Below are 22,351 nucleotides of genomic sequence, written 5' to 3' on the forward strand. Positions count from 1 at the left end.
AGGTTATATATTCTCTTTCTACTTTGAGACTTTTAAACTATTTTCTTGATTGTGAGCTCACTTTAGCATGCTGTCAAGACAGTAACTTTGTACTTAATGGTTTATATTGAGTCAGATGACATTTCACATATCACAAATTTAAAGCATTTTATGAATGCTGTACTTTTTTTATCGTATCCTTGGTATTCCTAAGAAAATATTTATTATTAGAAAAACAGGAAATCTAAAAATTATTTAAGACTGGTAATTACTATAGCCCACATAATTTGAAGTACTCAAGCAGTTAAAAAGAGGCTATGAATTGTCACAGACCTCATACATTTTATCCTGCCCTCGTAATAAACGCAAATACATTTTACTTCTGATTCATCATTGGCCACAAACAAAACATGAACACACAAAGCCATTATCCAGATAGTAAAAATTAGCATAGCAACTGAAATGTGAGTTGAGCAATGATGATTTACACCATCTGTGCTTACAGCCCATTAGCAGTTCATTTCAATAAAAGTGTACCAGCCTACAGACAAGTGACTAACAGTGAGTAAGAGCAAAAAGTAAGTGAGGTGGGTGTTTATTGTGACAACTATCTTAATTTCTGGAATGTGTTTGTGATTTTTTAAAAAATGTATCAGCTTTTTTGGTTTTTTAAAATTTATATATTCTCTCTTTGGATATATTAGAAAGTGAGAAATGTTACTAGTTAAGTTTTTCAGTTGCTGTAGATTTGTCTTAACTTGATGTTTCTTGTGAACAGTATTTCATTATTCTGTTTACTGATGACAACATGTTATTATGGTCCTTTTCTTAAATAATATTTATTATTATCTCCAATTTCAAATGCCTCCTCAAAACTTCATCTTGCTGTTTCATAGAGAAGTGGCTTTACCATCAAAATAGTAACTTCTTTTTCTAAGATGACTAGAATTTTAGCAAAACCCCCTAAGCCATCCCTTGAACCAGAAATTGTTGTTACTTCTTCCTTTGTCTTTTCACATTGTCTTATGTTATATATCTCATCTATAGCCTTTGTGTGTGTGTGTCCCTTAATTGCAAGCTAACCAACAAGCTTTTGTGCAAGTGCTTAATTTTAATAACTGCCTGTGCCGGTAAGCAAAGCAAAAGTTACAATTTCTTTTCTGAGGTGCAAGAGAGGAGAGGGAAAAGGATGAATTAGTGGTTAGATTTGGAATTTAAGAGAACTTGGTTAATTTCTCTGATCTGTAACCATCTGGTATACTACCTTAGATGAGTTACTTCATCTCAATCTTACATCCATAAAACTTGGTTTCATAATGCTACTCTGTCTCACAAAAGACTTAGAAAAATAAAGGGTAGAGATAGGAATAATGCACATTTCTATTGAGTAATGGATACAGGGTTTATGAAGTTACAGGGAAGCAAGCAGCTGATGCTCTCCTTCCTTTTTTCTCTGTACTTTCTGCTACTCCACTTCCTGTAATTCTTCTTTTCTCTTTCATTGCTTCAAATCACTCAATGTTTTCTTTCAGAGAATAAGAATATTGCTTCATCTTGTCTTGTATTCCATCTCAAACCCCATATCTGCATCAAACCTAGACCCCTCCACTTGCATTCCACCCCCAGCTTCTTGGATGGGCTGTGAATCTGGCAGTCCTGGAAAGCTGCAGGGAAGTAGAGCTATGAAAACTACCTGCAGTGACAGACTAGTAAGGCTATTCTCATTCAACCATCTTCCAGAGGGATGGAGCTTCCAAGGTCTGATGCACACATGGAAGGGAAGAATCACTGTTTGCCCCTGAGCATTGCTACTCACCACCCCACGTCTCTGATGCCTGCATTTCCCATGCTGCTCAAATCCCTCCTCTCTGGACTGAGCTCTCAGATCTCCCACTGATCTATATCCACAAACTTCTCTCTTCTGCTCTTTCCTCACCCTCGGTCCTACGTCTTCCATAGCTACTGGTTTCCAAGTCCTCACGTTTCCATTGCTGCTGTCCCACAAACCTGTGCTGCTCTGACTGCTGCACCCTGCTCTCCGTGCCAACAAAGGAAGTGGTATCTAAAAATGCTACAAATGTTTCAATGTATCTCAGCAACACTTCTACTTTTAAATACCCTGAAGAACAGTCGGTAGTAGCTATGTGTGGTACAGAAGTCTGCTCTGAAAGCAGATTAGGCCCAACCTCCCACTGCCCCTGAAACTGTCCATGAAAAAGTCATCACCTCACTTCCCATCTAGTGACTTGGGTTTCCCCTAATCCGCTTCAGTCAAAGCAAACCAGTGCAGCAGACTTCTACTATTTAAACTGCTTAAACTGCTATGGTTGACTTTGGCCAAAGCTAATTTGGGAGGGATTGAGTGAGCAGCTTGCATGTAGGGAGGGGAGGTGGTAGCCTTTGGCAGAAGACAGCCATGACGGTGACTGGGAGCTGTGTGGGAATGGTAACTTCTTCAACAACAACACTTCAGCCTATGGAGGAAGTGAGCACCCACAAGGGGATTTTAAAGCATGGTAAATTCTGTGCTTATAGTTCAATTCTCACTTATTTCACAAGAGGTTTCCCTGGCAAACCACTTCTTTCCACCAGCAGGAACCATGATGACGTTACTCAGGCTGTCATTTATCTTTTCCCCTGTTTAATCACTGCTAACTGATTAACCAAATGAAGTGCCACAAAGTCCATTAGCTGGAAAAGGAACAAAAAGCTGCACTAGCTTTTAGTAATAAAGAAAGAGAAACCTTTGTAAAAAAGGTGCATGACCTCCCGCTTTTGAAAGTACCCGGCTATAGCCCCTCCCTGGCCCCCGGGAAGAGCGGCAGTCAGGGGTGACACAGTTACAGCCACTCCTGCCAGAAGTGAGGCTTGAACAGGCAGGACAGGGGGGAGTGTCAAAGTTCAAGGGCTGTGGCGTAGCCGGTTGGGTGGCCACCACAATGTCTTTTGCCCTTGTTTCACCCCATATAGACACTTCGGATCTTCTTATCTCATAATCTTCATAAGGAGGCACAAGAAAGGAACGCTAACTTTAACTCTTTCAGTACCATTTTCTCAAAAACAAACAGTGAACTTAGGCCAAAACGTTCATCACCAGAAGTGCAGCAAAATACATTTAATAGATTGACAGACTTTAAAAACTTGGGGAGGGGAAGTCAGCAGCCAGGGACATCAGCAAAGCCAGGCACTCTCTCTCCCAGATGGTTCAGGTGTTTGCCAGATCAAGGCCTGACCCTCTCCTGGTTTGCACCTGCAGTTCAGATCCTTTCCAGGAGCTTGCTGCGCAAGTGATAGGGAGGAATAAAAAGCAGGAGGGGGGAAAAAAAAGAGTTTCTCTAGAAGGGGAAAAAAAGAGTTAAATGATGTTAAGACTCTGACATGCAAAGGAGTTTCTGCTCCTGCACATGTGGCCATGGCCAGCTGAGGGATGTCAGCTGCCAGCACGGTCACGCTTTGGACACTGCAAAGAGAAGGCAAAGGATGCAGCTCCTACTCTCAATGAAGCAAGGTCTGATGCTGCTGTGGTTGAGTGTTCCCGACTCCTTCTGTTTGTGTCTTGAGGTTAGCAATGAACCTGTCCAGTTTCACCCTGCAATGTTCTCCCAAATCAGACTTTTGGCTCAAGCTTGGCTGAAAAGAAAAAGTTATTCTTAGTAATAATTTCAATGTGCAGGAATTAATTGTTATACCACTGTTTTTGTCACATCTTTTATTACACTAGGAAAAGAAATATCCTGACTTTATACTGAAAAAGCTTTAATTTGCTGTTCTAGTACAGACTTTTCTGCATATATCTTTTTTTAGCTAAAAAGAATATATTTTCAAAAGATCACAAATACTTCTTATTGTTACAGTTTTACAGTCAGGAAATTTTCAGTCTCACAATTTAAACAAAACCCAAACCTGTTACGTAAGGTGTTACTAAGCTGAGATGAGAAAAGGGAAGAGAGAATTGAAATGTCTTTCCTCCTCACCACGCACCTCTCTCCACTGCTCCCCACTTCTCTTTGTGAGCATAACCATGCTGGAACTGTTTGTTCCTGCAATTTTCTGGAATGAAAGAGCTGGGGCACTGGCCGTCACCTCCAGTTTCTCTGGCACACTCTCTGATCCCCTTCATCAAAATGGGTCACTTCTAGCTCCGTTAACCAGCAGTTAATTGTGCAGATTTTTAATGCTGTGAGCACTTTGGGGGTTTGAGAAAGGCATCTTTGGGGCCACTGCTTTATTGAGACAGAAGGGCAAAACTGCTTTTCAGCTACTGGAAAGAGACACGTACAAAACAGTGAACATCCCAATGTTAACTGCTTTATCATAATTTCTTCACTGCTTTTGATCTTTTGTCTCTGTCGTGGAGCTTGGGCTTCTCTCTTCCCTGCCTGCTCTGCACTCCCTCACACAGGACATGACTGTTCAGTACAAGTGCCAACAAGGCGTTCTCATGACACAGCTCACAACTCCTTCGCACGAGGGCCTTCATCAAGGTGGTTCTTGGTCAATATTGGCAGGATAGAGCCCCCTCTCTGCCCAAACAATTTACTGAGCTACCTTTTTCCTGAAACAGCAAACACCCAAACCATTTTACTGTGAGTGACAGCCATGTGCTTTTCTGATGGCACTTTGGAGGAGACAGCCACCAAGAACATAAGGACCATGCAAATAATCCTCTTTCTCATGTTTTCCAAGGGTTTCTGGCACAGGGATTCAAAGCTATCAGAGGTGAAGGACTGGAGTTTGAATTTTAGTGTGCAAGCTGTCCTGCATGCCCAGCAGTGGCAGCAGGTTCCCCATAGTAATGATGCCTCTAAGGGAGAAAGAGGACTGCAGAATATTCTATCATGTCTGGAAGAGGGATGCATGACAGACAGGACCCACACAGCCCCTGAAGGATGTACCTTGCCAGTTTGGATTGGTACTAGCCACAACAGATACATGTCAGGTAAAAATAACATCTACTTCTGTGGATCTGCACAGATTTTACAGTGTGATTTCAGATTTTAAAATTTATTTAAGAAGGTTATTTAAAGGGCAAAGGCCCCCAGTATTCCACATGACCCACAGGGTGCTCTGCCCACGTCAGCGACAGGGGTTGGAACTGGATGACTTTTAAGTTCCTTTCCCTTCCCTGAAACACTCTGTGGCTGTATGATCCCATAGCACTACCACAGAGGATGTGACGCCTTCACACCCAGGTGGTTGTGCATCGCACCGCACAGCGGCACACTGTGAAAGCAAAGGCCAGGGCGGTATTTAGGGATGCCCCCTCAGCTGGCGCAGGGCAGAGAGGACAGGGGAGGAGGAGAGGAGAGGTGGCCGAGCGGAGCAGGCCGAGCGGAGCAGGCCGCGGGCCCGAGGCGTCGCCAGGCGCCACACGCCCGGCGGGCCCCGGGCCGCGCGGGGAAGGGGCCGCGGGGGCCTGCGGAGAGTCCGGAGCGGAGCGAAGGCCGGGCGAGGGGCGGGGAAGGGCCGTGGCGGCGGCTCGGTTGAATCGCTCCGCGGCCGCGGCTCCTCCCAGGGGCGGCCCGGCGGCTGTCGCTGGAGGCCGCGGCAGCGGGGCCCGCGTTTCCCCTGGGGGCAGTGAGAGACCCCCCTCCCCTCCGCCATCGCCTCCCGCCGCCGGGGCTGCGCGGCCGCCGCTGCCGCCGCGGCCCCACAGGGATCCTCTCTCGCTGCTCCTCCTCTTTCTCCTTCACCCTCTCCCCCCACCTTCACCCCCCCGGCTGAGTTCATTCACTGGGATTGGTTTCAAATGACGCCATCGCTTTATATTTACACCAATGACCTCATCCCAGCAGCTTGAAGTTTACTGACCAGCAAAACTCTTTTCTCTCGCTCGTTCCTCTCCTTGTGCCTGCTCTTCCCGGGTGTTTGTAGTCGCTTCTGTCATTCTGGGATTCTAAGGCTTTAAAAAAGAACAAAACAAAAAACCCCAAACAAACAAAAAGACCAAACACACACACACACAAAAACCCCAACCCCCCAAACTTTTTCCCTCCTCCCGAGCTTTTCGGTGTGTGTGTCCCCCTCATCACTGTCCCCTTTTAATTTTTTCAAGCCATCTTGGGAGGGGGGAAGGAGAGGGAAAAGAGAGCTACAAAGCTTCAAATGTTTCCTTTTTCTGCTTCTCTCCCCTCCCACCTTCACGCTTCCCACTCTTAAAAAAAAAAAAAAAGCCGAATATATTTTTTCTTTTCTAATTTTTAAATTTGCTGGGGCTTGGTTGTTGTTTTTGGGAGGGCTTTTTTTTTTTTTTTCGTTTGGGGTCCCCCCCCCTTATTGAAGAAGAAGGAAAAAGAGGAGCTTTCCCAGCGACTGGAAGAAGACAAAGTTGTTTCGGGCGGCAGCGGCGAGGCTAGTGGGCAATTGCTTTTATCCTTGCCGAGGGGACAGGCAGCCAGACTGACAGGGGCGACACAGTAAGTGCCGGAGCAGCGCAGGGGACCCCGACCCGGGGCCGCACCGCGGAAGCCAAGCCGGGAGGGGGGCGAGGGGCGCGGGGGGGCCGAGCCGGGCCGGGCCGGGCCGGGCTGGGCGGGGAGGAGGAGGAGGAGGGGGAGGGAGGTGAGGGAGAGGCGGGCGGCGGGAGCTCTCCCTCCCTCCTCCCGCATGCCCTTCCCCGCCGCCCCCTCACCTCCGGAGGAGAGCGCCCGCAGTGGACAGGTCGCTGCCCCGGCCCGGGCGGGCTCCGGCCGCCTCCGCAGGTGGTAAGAACGGGGGCCGGAGGGAGGGGGAACGGCATAGGCACCGCACGGCACCGGCGGCCGCCCCGCGCTGCCCTCCCTACCTGCTGCCGGCACCCTGCTGCCCGCGGCGGCTCCTGCCTCCCGTCCCTTCCTTGCCCTCCTCCCGACATCCACCTGCCTGTCCCCGTGCGGGGAGGAAGCCGGGCGCCGCCGGAGCGTGGGGCGGGAGGAGGCGCCGCCGGGAGAAGCGATGGGAAGGAGCCCGCGGGCTGCCCGCGGGGGGCTCGGCGCTGCCCGTGAGGCGCGGCGTGCGCGGCTGCCCTGCTAAACTTAGCCCCGAGCGCTGGCTCCGGGCGGGCTGCGCAAAATGGTCGGGGATGCTTTAAAGCCCCGGAGGGCTCCCGAAGAAATGCTGAAGTTCTGCCTTCGCCTTGGAAAACGTTTAAATTGAGGCGGCTGACAAAATGGAGGGCTGCCGCGGCGTCCAGGAGGGAGGCAAATTGTTAACCTGGCATCGCGCTCGCCTGAGCTCCCGGCCCGGGGCTGGCGCCGGGACGCGGCCTGACAGATCCCCGCTCCCGGCTTTGTCCCCCCCCCGGCCGGGATGCGGGGCTGAGCGCGCATCACCAGGTGTATGGGATGTGCCTATTGCCGAGCCTGACCAATGGCAGGATTTTCCAGCGGCCAAAAACATTTGGTTACATGTCAGATGAGGAGCTGGGATTTTAAACTTTTTTTTTTTTTAATTATTTTGATTTTTTTTTTTTTTTTTAAAGAAACCCAGGAGAATTTACTTTCTTTTACCGTCATTTCAGCTGGTTGAAATATAAAAACAATTTCTTTGGTTTTCCTTCAAATGAAGGGTGTTGTGATAGCGAGCTATATTGTCTGACCTATGACTAATTTTTCTGTTCAAACATTCAGTGTATACCCAGCAGAAAAAATAGATCTGTGCTAGTTTTGAAGCCTAAAAGCAGATTGAACTGCTTCTCTTTGCGGGGATATTTGTTGGGGTTCTTAAAAGAGAAAACCCCAACCAAAACGCGAGAATGATTTTGTAATCCTTGCTGAGATTTATTCTATTCCTGGCAGTGTGTGGTTTGGTAGATACAGAGTTTACAAAGTCACAACTGACCAAACGGGAGTTGGTTTAGACTCTTGTGTTTTGATGAGAGGTGGAAAAATAGTAAGTCTTAATTTCTTTTTATGGTGTTCATCCCACTGCCCATTGGAGATTGAAACATTCATCACAGTTGTTTATGTTGGTTGTCTGGGAGTTTCTGCTTGAATGTGGACCGAAGTATGCAGCAGGGAGGTGTACATGTATTTTTAGCTTTCTTTTTTAATTATAAAAGATACAAAGAATAGTGATACAAGTAAATCTTGCATTTACTATGCTCATTAATATTTTGAGGATGGAATCTATAAGAAATATCTGAGTTGTAGTAAGTTCCACTTGTTGTGCTTGTTTAATACAATAGTGCTTTAGTAAATCTTAATACACAATTTAAAAGTCCATTTTTAAATGGACAAATATATAAAAGCAGCAGAGAATGTATCAGTTCTTGTGCTACAGATGGTAGCTTCAAAATGCTTTGGTTTAATACATATGGGAAGGTCCAGAAAAACAAACCAAGCATTTCAAAATGTAACATGTTGTATGAAGATACCTGAGCACATTCCTGCTCCAGTAGCTCTGCTTTTGTTAGCTATCCAGGCAGATGTAATGGAACAAAATCACACCAGAAAAACTTCTGTAGAAGATAGCGAGCTCAGTTATCTTTGTTTCTGTAAAAATGCACGCTCCTCTTCCAGCCAAGACAGCTGGCCGGGCAGGGGTGTTTGTTTTTAGCTTGGCCTGACCATAGGGACGGTATCGGCAGAAGCTGTGCAGGAATGTGTTAAATGGATTTCGCTGGGAGCTCTGTCTCCCAAGGCAGCCCCGGCGGGATGCCAGCCCCGGCCCGTGGGAGGAGTTGTGGTTGTATCTGCCATGTGCCTGTGCACCTTCCTTGGCAGATCGACTCTGCCCTGCGAGCTGCGTGCTGCGCTCACAGGGCAGTGAAGTCATACGGAGTCACTGGCAACTGGGCGTGAGATGGGCCAGTCGCTGCTCTGCCTATCAGATAAGAGATTCACGTCTGCCGAAGCCCTCGGGGCTGAATTCAGGCTCTCTCTGTAAGGCCGGCCTTCGTAAGAAATGTCAAATAGACAAGTTAGATGTTGGCTTCTGTTGCTTTATCTTCAAGTGCTCTGCTCCAACGCGTTGGGCAGTAAGAGGTGTGTGCGGGGTGAGGGCTTTGCTCCGTCACCTGGGTTTTTAGAGTGCAATGTCATAATCCTCACACCGATTCAGCAATATTCACTGTTTTCAAAATGCAAATTTGCTAAGAAATACAGTAAGTACAGCTGAAGTATTTTTTCCCCCGAAGAAAAAGGAGGCAGCAGGATGATAGCTTTCACTTTGTAGTATGTCAGCTGAAATTTCTAGGACTAATTTTTCCTTTTTCCTTTCTGTAGAAGTAGTCAGGAAAGCATCATGGATATTCTTCAAGTGCTGACAGTCCTTAATAGCCAGATGGCATGGAGTAGTTACTGTCAAAGGATGAGGTGTGGAAGGATTGACACATCCCTTCCTTTTTCTTTTCCACATTTTTTTCCAACCTTTGAAAGAAACATGGGTTTGGTCTGTGACTCCACTCAATCTGCCCCTATGGATTTGTTGTTATGATAGTGACTAAATGCTTCTTGCAGTCTTGTAGTATTTTGTGCATGGTTGTGTAATGCTAAATCCTTGATTCTTTAAGAATTTTCAAGAAGCTGGTTTTCTTGGTAATAGGGAAGAAAGTGTGTCCCTAATGTGTCAAATGGTACATTCACTTTCCCTACAATTCCTTAGGGATGGCTTTCAGAATGAGTATTGTGACATGGAGGATTTCTGAAGAATATTTTAAATACTGATAAATATAAAACAGTATTGCTCATATATTTGTGGTTTATTTGTATTCTCCTCATAAACAAAGTAGTGTATCATCCTTTAGGGCTGCCAGTTGCATACATGGCCTCTACTCTCTGCACAAATCAAAAGCCACAGGTGATGGATGGCCTGGTGTCCGGATGTTGTTCTAGACTACAGCTATTAACTGACTGAAGACCAGGGGTCATTTGCAAGAAAGTGAAGTGAACACTAAGTTCATGCTGCTTCGTAGTTGTTTCTTGGGGGACCCTATCCCCAGGAATTTATCAGTATTGTAATAGTATTGTCACCCCGATACTAAAGCCAATAGAGATCAAACTGCCTGTGGAGCAAGGGAGGAGGCTGGGATGCCCTGTGCTCCTGCAGTATTCCTGCTGTCTGAGGACAGGCACGGCAACAGGGCAGCTCGTATCACCACTTCTCTGCTCCACTGTGTCTGATCTTTGCATTGGTCTTGTCAGCTCCAAACAGCAAATCTCTATTAGCAAATAGAGAAATAGAGAAAAAAATACTAGCAAATCCTGTAACTCTTGAAGCAAGCAAAAAATATATATTAATGGTCAAGTTTGGCATCTTAACTTCTAGATTTGCCTAGTTTTAACCTGAGCAGTTCTTGGTGTGCCCATGGGTAGGGCCTGCTGGCAAGTACCATGGTCTCCAGCGGAGATGGTGTTGGGCGCCAGTGAATTTCTGCTCAGGGCTCAGAGCAGACCTGCATTTAGGGGGTGTGTATGGAGGGCAAGAGCAAGATGGGTGTGAGTTCAAGGCCCTGTGCTTCCTTCTGCTGCACTCTGTGGTCTGCTGCTGAGCCAAGAGTGTTCTACTCGGAGCTGGCTCTGGGAAGGCTGGCAGCCTTCCATGTTGTGTCCCTATGAAGTGCTCCGGCAGCTGAAAAAAAACCCACCAAAATTAATAATTGGGCAAGCTAGGAAAGAGGGGAAAGAGTGTTGTTTCAGTGATGGGAGGTTTCCAGTGGGGCTGCAGGGATTCAGTGGGAACATTCCCAAGCTCCCTTGGTGCTGCTTTTCTGTGCTTTCACTGTCCCAAGCTGGAAGGTATCAAAGGAACTCCTGAAACAAGGTTCTTCTTTGAGGGGAATTTAGTTATCTCTTCTCTTTCCTGGTTACAATATGATGCTTATGTTGCCAGTGACTTACACAGCTTCTCTCTAATTGCGTTTTTGGAACTAATTTTTCCCTGTGCTGTATGAGTTTTCATGCTGTTCCTCATAAACTAGGATCAGTTCCTTGCTCAGACCTCCTCAGGTACATTTGCACTCTTCTTTGCTTTCAAGCTGAAGATATAAACTTCTGTCATTTGTTTAGCAAATGAGGACACAAAAGTTTGTATCTTTGTATAAAAGAGATGTGCGGAAGCTTTCATTAGTTGAGAATAAATATAAATTTTTTTCCCCATCAGATCTTTTTGCACGCTAGTCAGAGTGATGGTCTGCTAAAATAGTATGAAAAAATTCTTCATAAAATCGTAGTGGAACTGTGTTCCATTACATTAGTTTGGCAGAAAATTGACACATTTTCTAATATTGAGGCTGAAATAACATTACCCATTTTCATTCTACTTCACTTGATTTTTGCTTTGCTAAAATGGTCTATGAATTGAGCCTGTTGACTAAATGATAGATCAGTGGCTGTACAGAGACTCTCTTTTTACATATCCCTGCCTGCTTGTCTAGCGTTTTTACGTTAGTGAAGTCAATGTGGGAGGCAAAAAGATGGGTCTGAGTGTGTAATGTAGCAACACTGGAATGAGAACTTTATAGAGAGCATGAACTGAGGAGGACAACGGGGACTAATTGTATGAAATTCCTTTTATGCACACGTTCTTGAGTTTGAATAACTAGTATGTATTCAGCCTGCTGGATTAGAAGGCTTTGGCTCTGCATGTGTAGCATAGATGTTGCTCTCAAAATAGGAAAGGAACTCTCCCTCCTCCCACGCTATTCCGGATAAAATTGATTCAGTGCTGCATTTTGCTCCTACTGAACCCCTAGTAAAGCATGTTTAGGCTTTACAGTTCTGTTTAGGCTGAATAGTTCATAGTGTTAGAGATATAAATGCCACACTTTTAATAGCCCATGTATCATTTTTGCTTCTTGATTGCTAGCTGTAAGAATCATTCATCCCAGGCTTTGTAGACTCAAATCCCATGCCAGAACTTGGGTTTTTACCTGCAAGATGGTCCTTGCAGGGGCTTGCCTTTCTCCACAGTGCATATTTCACTAAGTTTGTGCAGTCCTTCAAGCAGGACAGGCACCCATCTTCTAAAGACCATCTTACAAATACATGCAGAGTCTGAGCTACGCTTCACAGGGCTTCTCTCAGCCATCCTGCCACTGAAACAAGCCTTAATGTCAGAGGTGGATTGAAATCACCTGCAGAACAGGCAGGGGGTTACTTTCTGCTCATTCTATTAATGCTACCTGGAATAGGTATAGCACCTATCACCTATCCCGTTCCCACAGGTGTTTTGTTACAAGTGCTTAGGTGTTGGGGTTTCATTCCTCCCTACTTGAAAATTCATACTTGGGACACAGTGTTTTCTCTTGCTTTCTAGCTTTGCTCTCCCTGACTTTCGTGGGAGTCTGAACTCTGGAAAACTGGGAGGGAAGAGAGGTGGAGAGGGAAGAAACTTTGTGTTACATGTCATTCTTCTAGTGCCATCATACTCAGAAGTGCCTTTCCAAACTAAGAGAATTTAGGTAGAGGCCTCTTACTAAGAACAGTTGGGAAGCAAACAGAATAAGCTTCAGCTTGGTTTCCACAAAGATTCATAAATGTTTACCAATTTTTAAGCAAGAAGAAGAACTATTGCAGCTTGCAGCAGAGGAGTACAGCAGTAATCTTAGTGCATTGGGTTGTCATGTTGTTGGATTCTAGTAAGTTTCAAAATATGCAATAGACTGAATCCAGATCAGCAGAAGGCAAATGGTGTCACCACTTTAGGAGGGCTCCCTCCACCTGTCAGAAGACCTTGTGTTTAAGGCAGATGTGCTCCAAACTGAGGGTAGGCTGTGAAAGACTCTCTTCCCATAGTCTGCTTGGAGTTCTTCATTGATGGTAAGTCTCTTCTCCTAGCAAGAGGACCCTGAACCTTCTTCCCTTTTCTCCCAGGCTACTGCTGTGTCCTTTCAGTTTCCTAAAAGCTCTCCAGCTTTACACAGTGGGTGTTGAGAGGCCTTACTGAAGCAGGGTCATCTCCAGCGACTGGTCTGTATGTTCATAGTCCTGTGTCTCAGAAAGGCAGATGGGCACCATCCTTATTAGAGCTGGTAAACTTCATGTTCCCCTGGCTAGTAGGACACTTAGAGTGAAGTCTAATGAAGCTAAGAGAGCTGATTGTACTTGTACTACCTTGTTTGTTTCTCAAAATCTCACTTTTTTGTTTTAGTTTTTCACATGTAACTTTTCAGCTGAATACGTCTGATTTTCCTGGTCCTTTTTTTCTTGACCAGCTGCTGAAAATCCCTGACTTCTCATGTGCTGTCAGCTTCTCAGTCCTCTGTTCTGCTTGTTAGATAATTCATAATGTTAGAGATAGAATGCCACACCGTAAATAGAGATCCATGTGTGTTTACCATCCAGGTGAAAAAGCCTGTTTCCTCAGTGTGGTTCATTTTGCTCTCTGCTGGGATTTCCAGGTAGACCTATTTGAAGATGCCTGAAAAATTTGCCTGTCCAGCCCAGACATGATTGTATGAGTTGTCCATTTGTTGCCTGTTTCCTGTCTAAATATTACTGAAAGAAATTTATCTCCTTCAAGAAAAACAGGAATGAAAAAGAACAGGAGTTCAAATCTCCAAGATACTCGTCTGGACAGCAAAAGAAAGTGATGAAATACTGATTAACTATTACTGTCATTGCACATTTTCCCAATATACTGTTTCCATGAAGAGACACACATCTTTCCACCCCCTCAAATTTGCAGGATTTGAATATTTTTCTGCAACTGAGGCTTGCATGACTTGCCAGCTCTCCTGCAGGCATGACCTGTTGTGAAATGAGGAAATGTGTGGTGCATTTGTCCCTGCTGCCTCATGTATGGTTAAACTATAGAAAGCTGGGGAGGAAGCACAGGCACGCTGCTCCTCTGACAGCCTTCTGCAAATACGAGCTATTAATGACCATTGCCTTTCATGGGCAAAACCAGTCTTGGCAATTGCTTTGTGCACTTCATTTCATGGTGTAACAAGCAAGCACATTAGCTATTTTTATTCAAACCCCCAGACATCAGCCAGTATAGCAAAGTGGCTATGAAATGTCTGCATAGCTAAGTGAAAATACAGCTGCTGTTTAACACTAAATCTTTTACTTACATGATATTGAGGGTTCAACTAATGATCATCTAGTCTTTCTAACTGAGTCATGGTGAGGATTTTGAAGATTTAGCATTGAAATAGGCAGAATGTTCTTTTCAGTCACTGACTTTGTCTACTGTATCAGTCAGCAATAGGGAGGTAATGCAGTAGGAGAGGTGGGTGGGTGGGAAGAGGGGACTGCTTCATGGTAAATGTTCAGGTCTTGGCCTTTCAGAAGGCTTTGGGACTATATCCTTGAATGTGCAGCTTAGTGGCTGGCACAGAAAAAAGCTGGATACAGTGACACTTAGCAGATGCTGGCTTAGAGAGATGAGTTGTTTTGGGAAATTTAAAGGCTGCCAAGCTGTTTGATGGTAGTTTTCCCACTTTTTTTTTCATTTTATTTTCCTTCCCCCTTTCCCCTGAAGGTGCTGTCTACTTTGACTGAAAAATGGCTTTCATGGTATGATGAATATTTTTTTTTTAAAAAAAGCAAGACTGTGTTGATGATTTCAATATTTCTAAGCCAAGAATTTATGTCATGGATTAACTTGGAAGCAATGTTGGGCATATAAGTTTTTGTGTATGTACATGCTCAGCATATATATATATATATACACCTTAGTATTGACATCCGATCTCCAGTTCAATGTTGGTTAAAAAAAGAAAAGAAAGAAAACAAACCTTTCAGTACAAGGTAGTTGTTAGAGATCCTAAGGAAAAAAGAGACGTTGCCTAATATGCTTCTTCCCTGACCTAGAACCTGCCTGATTCTGGAGTAGATATCAAGTAGCAGTGTTTTTATATATCTTAGCTTAACTGAATTATTGAGTGCACTTACAGAAATCTTCTTGTTACATCCACCAAAGTAAGGCATTTCTATTGAGTATTTGGCACAGCTTGTGGTACTGCTTTTCTGTACAGTCATACCTTGTGCTTACTTAGCTATTTATTACTTATTTACCTATTTTTGTGATTTATGTAGCAAAATGAGAATATACAAATCTTACTTCCTCCTTGAAATGTCTCTCCCTTTCAAATGTCAATTGTACATGAAAGCACAGCTGGAGTAGTTGCAGAAAATAGAATTACTCTTTCTTTTAGGTGAAGTGGGATGGGTATTAAGTAGATCAGCTGCTTTGAGACAAGATGGTGATAAAGAAATTGAACCACCAACATGTAACCACATCCTTCAGCTTCTCCAACAGCAGGAAAATGGGCTTCCTTGAATTCCAAATTCTGCATATTTTGTTCTGATTTATGTTTAAATGTTTAACTTGAAATGTAGTTCTATTTTCTGATGTCTGTGGACAGAGCCATGATCCTGCTTTTACTCAAAATGCAGTTAAATTGCACTACAGTGGAAAAATAGTCAGGCTTATCACTTTCTCAAGCTAAAGTTTCAAACAGTTTATCCAGTTTCAAAAGCTGTATTTTATAAAGGTCAACTTCTGCCATAGTGAAAATACTAGAAAAGGAGGATGTGTGTAAGGAACAGAACTAGAGAGAGAGAAAGGACTGGGCTCAATAGAAAGAAGAGTTATTGATCAGATGTTGAGAAAATATACCTATGTGCGTTAAATAAAGGAAGAAGAAAAGAAGGTAGAGTCAACAGACACTAAAAGTATTTCTAAGAAGAAGGAACAAAAGTTCTGCACTAGCTGCACATGAAAATGACATTTCATTTAAATCACAGAAGCTGTAGTTCTAATGTCTGTTCTGTCTGACAACAGAATAGGATCATTCCACTTTGGCTGGTAATGCTAGGCTTGCAGGGGTAGATAACAGAAAAGTTATTTTCTGCGTGTATGAGGAGAAGTCTTTTTGACAGGCTGTCTAAATAAAGTCTTAATGACAAGTTGCAGGAAGTACAGGGAAAGGTGTAATTTCTAATAGGTTCATAGTAGTAAATACTATTAGTGCATCTAGAAAATATCTTCTGAAGATCGTTAAACAGTTAAAACTCATGTAATTCAAGATACACTTAAAACCTAGAAATGTTGGGTGAGATTATGTGGTGGCTTTTGAGAAAATAACATTGTGTGGGTTTGTGTACTTGGTCTTTATCACTAGGGATTTGTAAATATTTAAGAATGAGTTGATTTCAAAACTTTTTATTATAAACCATATCTTCATGTTGAAAACTTTACGGTTCAGAGGCTTAAGCTTGAAATAGCATGCTCCTGAGTACACATAAAGACATGTCTTTCAGTGCAACTAAGGGGATGGGAAGAAGTGTGGAAAATGATCTGTCTGAATACTTCTATTGCGAGTTGCTATTTTTCTTCATGCTGTTAGTAATGTATTGCTGGCTCTTTTAAGATCTGGTATGTATGGAGTTATTCTAGACAGAAGAGAGACTTACGTTAAAGAAAAAGGTTGGCAAATTTTGTGTTTGCTTCTAAAAAATGTTGAGTACAAGATGCTGATATCCTCTAAATACATTGTAGGTACAAACGTGTCAGCTCCCCCAGGCCCTTGTTGTTTGTCTTCTAACATTTTGGGGTTATGCTAAATGGTGCCATTGGTGGGGGTGCTTTGGAAGTACAAGTAGTCAGTGCCCCATGGAGCCTTAACCTAAATATACAGAGCAGAAGAACAGCAGCTAAAGACTATTGACAAAGTGTCTTTTTCCAGCTGTGCATGTAGAAAAGGTTACCACGGCTGGCTGCTTGACCCAGTCCCTCTGCCTGTAGCTGCTACCCTAAGCCTGCTGCTTAGGGTAGTTTGTATGACTGTTCCTACTTCGAGGCCAAGTCAGGGAATAAATTCACAGGTAGCCTATTTGCATTGTGTTTGGCTTGAGGCAGACCAGAAATCCATCATACTGTTTGCTCCATAGGCTCTAGGTGGTGATTTGCTCCATGCCAGACCTTAAAGTATCTGCCTTGTCAAAATCTTAGAAGTAAAATTCTTTGTAGACTGTCTTTTCCTTTCTTCTGTGTTCTGCCCAACTGGCTATTACCCTTGTTGTCCAAAAGAAGTGGGTTCAGTCACAGCAAAAGTGGAATTGGAGACCATTAACATGGATCTGCTGAAAGTAGTGGAGCTCTCTTTCTCACGTGAGGATGACACAGAGTGTATTTCTGTGGCAAGTAACACCAAAGCCTTGCAGGTACTGAGATTCTTCCTTGTCTTCCCAGCTACTGTCTTTTCAAACTCATTCTTCTAATGCCTGTCAGGATCCCACAGTGAGCCAGAGCTGGGAACCAGAAATGCCTGAAGATTGTTTGGCTGTTGTTTACTGCTGCATTTGTTTATTCTACTTGGTTGTACAGTGGGATTGTATCTGATGTAGCTCTTTGAGTCAGCTTGCTGGATTAACATGTGGGCTGGCATGAGGGAGGCTGCTCACTGGTAACCCTGACTTCACTTGTTTTAAGCTGCCATGGAATGTACCCCCTCAAGCTTGTCTTCTGCAGAGGCAGCAAGAAGTATATTCATGACAAGGATTTACCCACTGGAAACCAAGGCTGGAGCCATTGATTCAGGCTATTAAGCTGATTACTCTTTGTTTGCCAATGTGCATTCAAGTTGGCTTGTCTTGGCTTCCCAGGGCTCCAGGAGCTTTGTGCTCCATTGGAAACTCTTGTCTGCCACCTGACAAGTTTAGAGCTTGGGTTCTGTCAGGATGCTTTTGCTCTAAAACATGGCCAGGACACAGACATATGTATATGTGTTTTCATATATGCACCCACATACAAACCATGTACATGAACTTGCACATGTGTATATATATATACCCATATACTCTCTCCAGAGTTTGTATCTTATAAAGCTTTCACTCAATATTGCTTTCTTTTTGCTTTTTTTGATGGCTTATATGATAAGAAAAGCAATTAATTAGCTAGGAGAACAAAACAGCCTTGCAGATGATAAGGCTTCTTAGGCTCTTTCTAGGGATAATGAATTGAGAAAATCTGGTTACATGGTCTTCATGTAGTAGGTAGTTTTAGTGGTCATAGCTATCTGAAGTAGGCAGGTAAATGTTGTACATTTGGTAGTTATGGTGTGTCTGTCTGATCAGAAATCACAAGCATATTCATTACTTATCTTTCAAATGAAAGTGAAATAAAAACCTCTTCCTACTCAAAAGCATTTATTTTGTATCATTCTTATTTGGTAAAATGAAAAATCTCTTTTCTGGTATGAGAATGGATAGCTAGTAATGTCTATTAATTTTTTACCCTGATTTTTTTTTTTTCCTTCTCATATTAACTTAAATCGTGCTGGTGTGTTCAGAGTTGTCAGTTTTCTCACTTGTTAATAGCTTGGGTCATCTCTGCCCACAGCTCTGGGGGAGTTTTGATTAAACCCACAACTCTATTTAGCACTCCCATTGCTGTTCAAGTAGTGGTGTCTGATTTCTTTTTAATCCTAATGCTGTATTTTTATATCGTTTCAATCTCAGTCTTTTGGAGGTTTTGAGTATTCCTTACATTTACTCTAAGTAATAGCATGGTCATACCAGGATCATGTTCTTGGAGTCCTGCCTGGAGTAAAAGGATTCTGCAGGTTCAGCTGGAGCGCTGCCGAGCTCCTGGTGCTGCTGTAGTGGGATGGCGTCCACACTGGAAGAGATGGTGTTGCAGAAGATCTTGTCCTGTGCAGATGGGAATCCAGAACATCCTACTGGTGAACCTGCCATCCCTACAGCATGTTGGGACTAGTCATGTTAGTGGTAACATTTTGTCAGCTGAAGGCTTTTGTCATTCAGGGAAGAGATTTTTTTTCCCCCACTGCCAGATCATTAAAACTGCATTTTGCTAACTTGTACTGAATTTGCCTGTGGGTTTGGCAAACCAGCCAGCTGAAGTAGCCTGTCTGTCATGTCAGCACAGCTCTGCTCTTCAGCCAGGTGCAAATCTAAAGTGGTTAGTTCCCAATGGCTTCATCCAATGTTGCTACTATCAACAGGCACATAAATTTGGGATTTTTTTCCCCCTCTACCACTCTACTGAGGGTTTATTCCCACCTCCTCAGGTAGGGAATGTGTGCATATGGTTGTAAATATTACATTTATCTTAAAATTTAGATTTTTTAAAACTTTTTGCTATAGACTTCAAAGTGAGCTTTCTAGAAAGTCTACATAAAGTCCCTTCAAGCAGTGGAGTTGTCATGCTCAACGACGCATGAGGAAATTTAATGGTGGCTTTGGGTCTGGGGGAGAAGGGTGGTTCTGTGTCCTCCCTCATTTCTTGTCATATCCTCCTTTATGCCTGTCATAAGGCCTGTCAGAAGCTCTGTGTGGCTGCTCTTACCTAACTTGTTCTGGTACTGAAGTTCAGCAATCTTTCTGTCTTTTTCTTCTTTTCTGTTATGTAAAGCACTTTCTACACACACTTTGTACCTATGCTGGAATAGCTTGCTTTGTGACTATTGTGACCGTTAGTGACCATTACATATTTCTGTTTTCTGCTCAACCCTTAAATAATTAATCCTCTCATAAATGTTGAGAACATGATGCCTTACTCTTAATCAATTTTTTCCCTCTTCTTCTGCTGTGTCAGTCCTGACTTAATCCATCTTGAACTTACCTTTTGCCAGCATCCTGTGTGGGAGAGGCCCTTGCAAAGAAAGCTCTTTTAGCTTTCTTAGTTATTATCATCTAGTTCTGATATCAAATTTAATTGCTCTCTTTAATTTTTGTGCATAAGCTCTTAGGATTTTCCTTATAGCTGACACTTTTTGTTCTTCTAAGTTTTTTTTTCTTTTTTTCCTTTTTTTTTCTATCTGCTGTCACTTATACTGCTTTCTGTTTCTTTACCAAGGCTTTGATTCACATTTTTCTGGGATATGCTCATTTGGCCTGTGTAACCTCAAGAAAATGTTACCATTTCAACATAATGACTCTTTTCTTTCATGGCTTCCTGTTCCCTTTCCTTGTGAAGTGGTATGTATACCTTCCACAACTTCCAGACTCAGCTGGGAGCTAAACACACAGCTTTTCATTTCCTCTCCCTTCTTGAATTTAGGATCTTTTGGACCTACCAGCGGTGCCTAAACCACCGTTTCTGAAGCACAGCAGCATGGCAGGGGTTTTGGTAGGAGCTCTTCCAGGAATGTGGTGAACTGGTTGTGTTATGGGCACTGTCATTCAGCAGTGAGCTGATGCAAACAGTGACCTGCCTTTCCAACATATTGTAAGATCCTTCTAGTGAAGAGCAGGGGAAAAGCTTATTTTCCTATTGCCAGGTAAAGAACAAACATGGAACAAAAAATGTCCCTTGGCATGACTTGCAGTGGTTCAATGGCTAAATTGAAATGTAGATTCTCCATCAAATTAAATTCCTCTTGTGCTTGGCATGGTGTTCCCCTTACTTCCTTGTCTAAACAGAATTGGCTGGACCCTTCCCCCTTTTCCACAGTAACTGTGTGATTCCTTGTTTAGTTTGTGGGAATTGCAAGAGCTCTGATGTTTTTCTGAATTAAAGATGCCAGATTCGTAGTGATTTCTTCCTCCTTCCTGTTGTTGCTCCCCTCCTCCCCTGATGGACTCTTTAGGGAGTTGGTTTGTTCTTTTTCCCCTAGGAGAAGAGATTACCTCATCAGTCCTCATGGCAGCTTATGGTTCCTTGTGTGCAGAGGGCTTCAGTTGACTTCAGTGCCATTTCACCAATGGAGCTAAGGAAGGCTGGGCTACAGTAGAGCAGTAGAGTGCACTCTCTACTTCTGTGTCAGCTGTGTTCATTTCACTTTCCTTCTGGATAGGTTTCCATTTTGAGATACACTCTGTCTGACACGGCATCTCTGCAGCCACAAAATTGTTATGAAACGCTGAACGCAGAGACCTTGTTATCAAAATACTTGTTTCTTCATCTTGTTTTGATCACTGTTGTGAAATGGAATGATTAAATGATTCTACTCCAGAAGCAGAGAAAAGGTATTGGAGTTTGCATCTTTTTTGCGCAAAATAATGCTGTCTTGAGACCCAATTATTCAAAAATAAGCTGTAATGAAAATATCCTAAAATCCTCAGCTTTAGCTTTGTTGTATCAAATACTTGGTAAAACTCCAAAGTGGTAAATAACTTAGTTATTTTCTTTGTGGAGTACTAATCTTGTTTGCTTTGGCATGTAAAACCAAAGACACAGCTTATTTTTACTGAGTGTTCACTTTTTTTAGAGTATCCCTTCCCTACAGTATTAAAGAGATTTATTACAGAACCCAGGAGGCCAGTCACAGACCATGGATTGCTGTGTTTGGTGGTCTCAGAGGCAAAGTGTGCACCTAGGCAGTTCTGGTCAGCACAAATAGTCTTAGTACTGATGCCAAAGTCCTTTTAGACAGTTCAGCAAATAATGGTTTGGAGGGAATGTGACGGAAGTAACAGTCTCCTGTTGTTTCGTATGGCTTAAGAAGAAAATAAAGATGCATCTGGTCTAAGAACAGGTCTGAAAAATTACATTTGCCGCAGCGTGTAGGTGTGAGCAGCATAGTTAAGGCAAAAAGAATCACTACTGTGCTACTAGAGAAGAAATCATGTGCCTAGGTGAGCATTTCTCATCCTTCTGTGTGGTTTGAAGTGTCTTAGGATGAAGTAGAAAAATGAGAAGAACTCTAACTTCAATGTAGAAGTCTGGGGAGAAATCCATCACATAAAATGGTGTAAGAGAAGAAAACTGAAAAAGGGGAACCTGTTGGCTGTAGCAGGTAGCTGAATTCCTTCAGGAGGGTACTGGAAATTTTTTGAACGTGCACTGACTTGATTTGAAGGTGAAACCATTAGCTAGTGTTGCATTTTTCTAGACTGGCCATCAGTTAATCATGTTTTCTTTCTGTCACTGCTTTTATTGCAACATGTGGTGGTTAAAATCCAGGAGAAAGTGTAATGACATCTGAAGTTGCCTGTCTTTTCAGTTACTTTTGTTAAAAGCAAGAATTTATTTTTGTTGATGATGCCAACAGTTGACATGCACAAGACATTTTCAAAGTAAGTCTTTAACAAATAAACCCACATTTTTTTTTTTCTGTAACTTCTGGTATAAATACCTGTCTTTCTGCTTTTTCTCTTGAGACTATATTACAAGCAGTAGTGGCTTTCTTAACGTGTGATTAGGTTTGCTGTAGAAGGTTTAACAGAGCTAAATTTTGAGACAGCCAGTCTAAGATGAGATGAACTGTCAAGGTGATTGGTTTACACCTGATGGTTCCTGACAATCCCTAAAACATTTAATGTAAACTTATTTCTTCTCTATCAGGAGAAATCCCTTGACCACTGTTGTTGGAGTGTTATCTTGGGAACTTGGTGCACATGGTGTGTGTTGAATGGAGATTTATTTTCAGGGTGTTGGTTTTCTCAGAAAACTCAAAGCTACAACAAATGGCCAAGTCTTCTGATTGAACTTTCAGATCTGACTGTGTCTTTTTACTAATATGTAATCCTGGGTGTTCACT

The 22,351-nt window shown here is 43.1% G+C and overlaps 2 protein-coding genes across 12 annotated transcripts in view; one reads left to right on the forward strand and one right to left on the reverse strand.

Annotated features, from left to right (window-relative positions):
* Window positions 1-3,089: 3,089 nt before the first annotated feature.
* Window positions 3,090-7,300, reverse strand: LOC121332938 (rabphilin-3A-like). Of its 6 annotated transcripts, none has more exons than XR_005952223.1 (4): window positions 6,764-7,282; window positions 5,791-5,875; window positions 3,473-3,609; window positions 3,090-3,314 (listed from the first exon to the last, which is right to left on the reverse strand). XR_005952223.1 is itself a non-coding variant. In XM_041398875.1 (3 exons), the coding sequence occupies exons 1-3, from the start codon at window positions 6,830-6,832 to the stop codon at window positions 5,162-5,164; spliced, it is 348 nt and encodes a 115-aa protein (XP_041254809.1). In that variant the 5' UTR covers window positions 6,833-7,300; the 3' UTR covers window positions 3,625-5,161. The 6 variants fall into 6 exon arrangements, 1 of the variants encoding a protein (XP_041254809.1); XR_005952222.1 differs by having other exon boundaries at window positions 5,791-5,881; window positions 6,611-7,281; XR_005952221.1 differs by having other exon boundaries at window positions 5,791-5,881; window positions 6,764-7,214.
* Window positions 6,256-22,351, forward strand: part of DUSP16 (dual specificity phosphatase 16) — a 63,780-nt gene continuing 47,684 nt past the window's right edge. For 3 of the 6 annotated variants that reach the window (XM_041398872.1, XM_041398869.1, XM_041398873.1), the window contains exon 1: window positions 6,256-6,395. The gene's annotated coding sequence lies outside the window, so the exon portion shown is untranslated. Of the gene's footprint in view, window positions 6,396-6,492; window positions 6,684-22,351 lie in introns of those variants that run through there. The other 3 variants (XM_041398870.1, XM_041398868.1, XM_041398871.1) reach the window with 1 other exon arrangement.

Source organism: Onychostruthus taczanowskii, unplaced genomic scaffold, assembly GCF_017590055.1.
Source record: "Onychostruthus taczanowskii isolate IOZ18803 unplaced genomic scaffold, ASM1759005v1 scaffold15, whole genome shotgun sequence".
Taxonomy (NCBI): Eukaryota; Metazoa; Chordata; class Aves; order Passeriformes; family Passeridae; genus Onychostruthus; species Onychostruthus taczanowskii.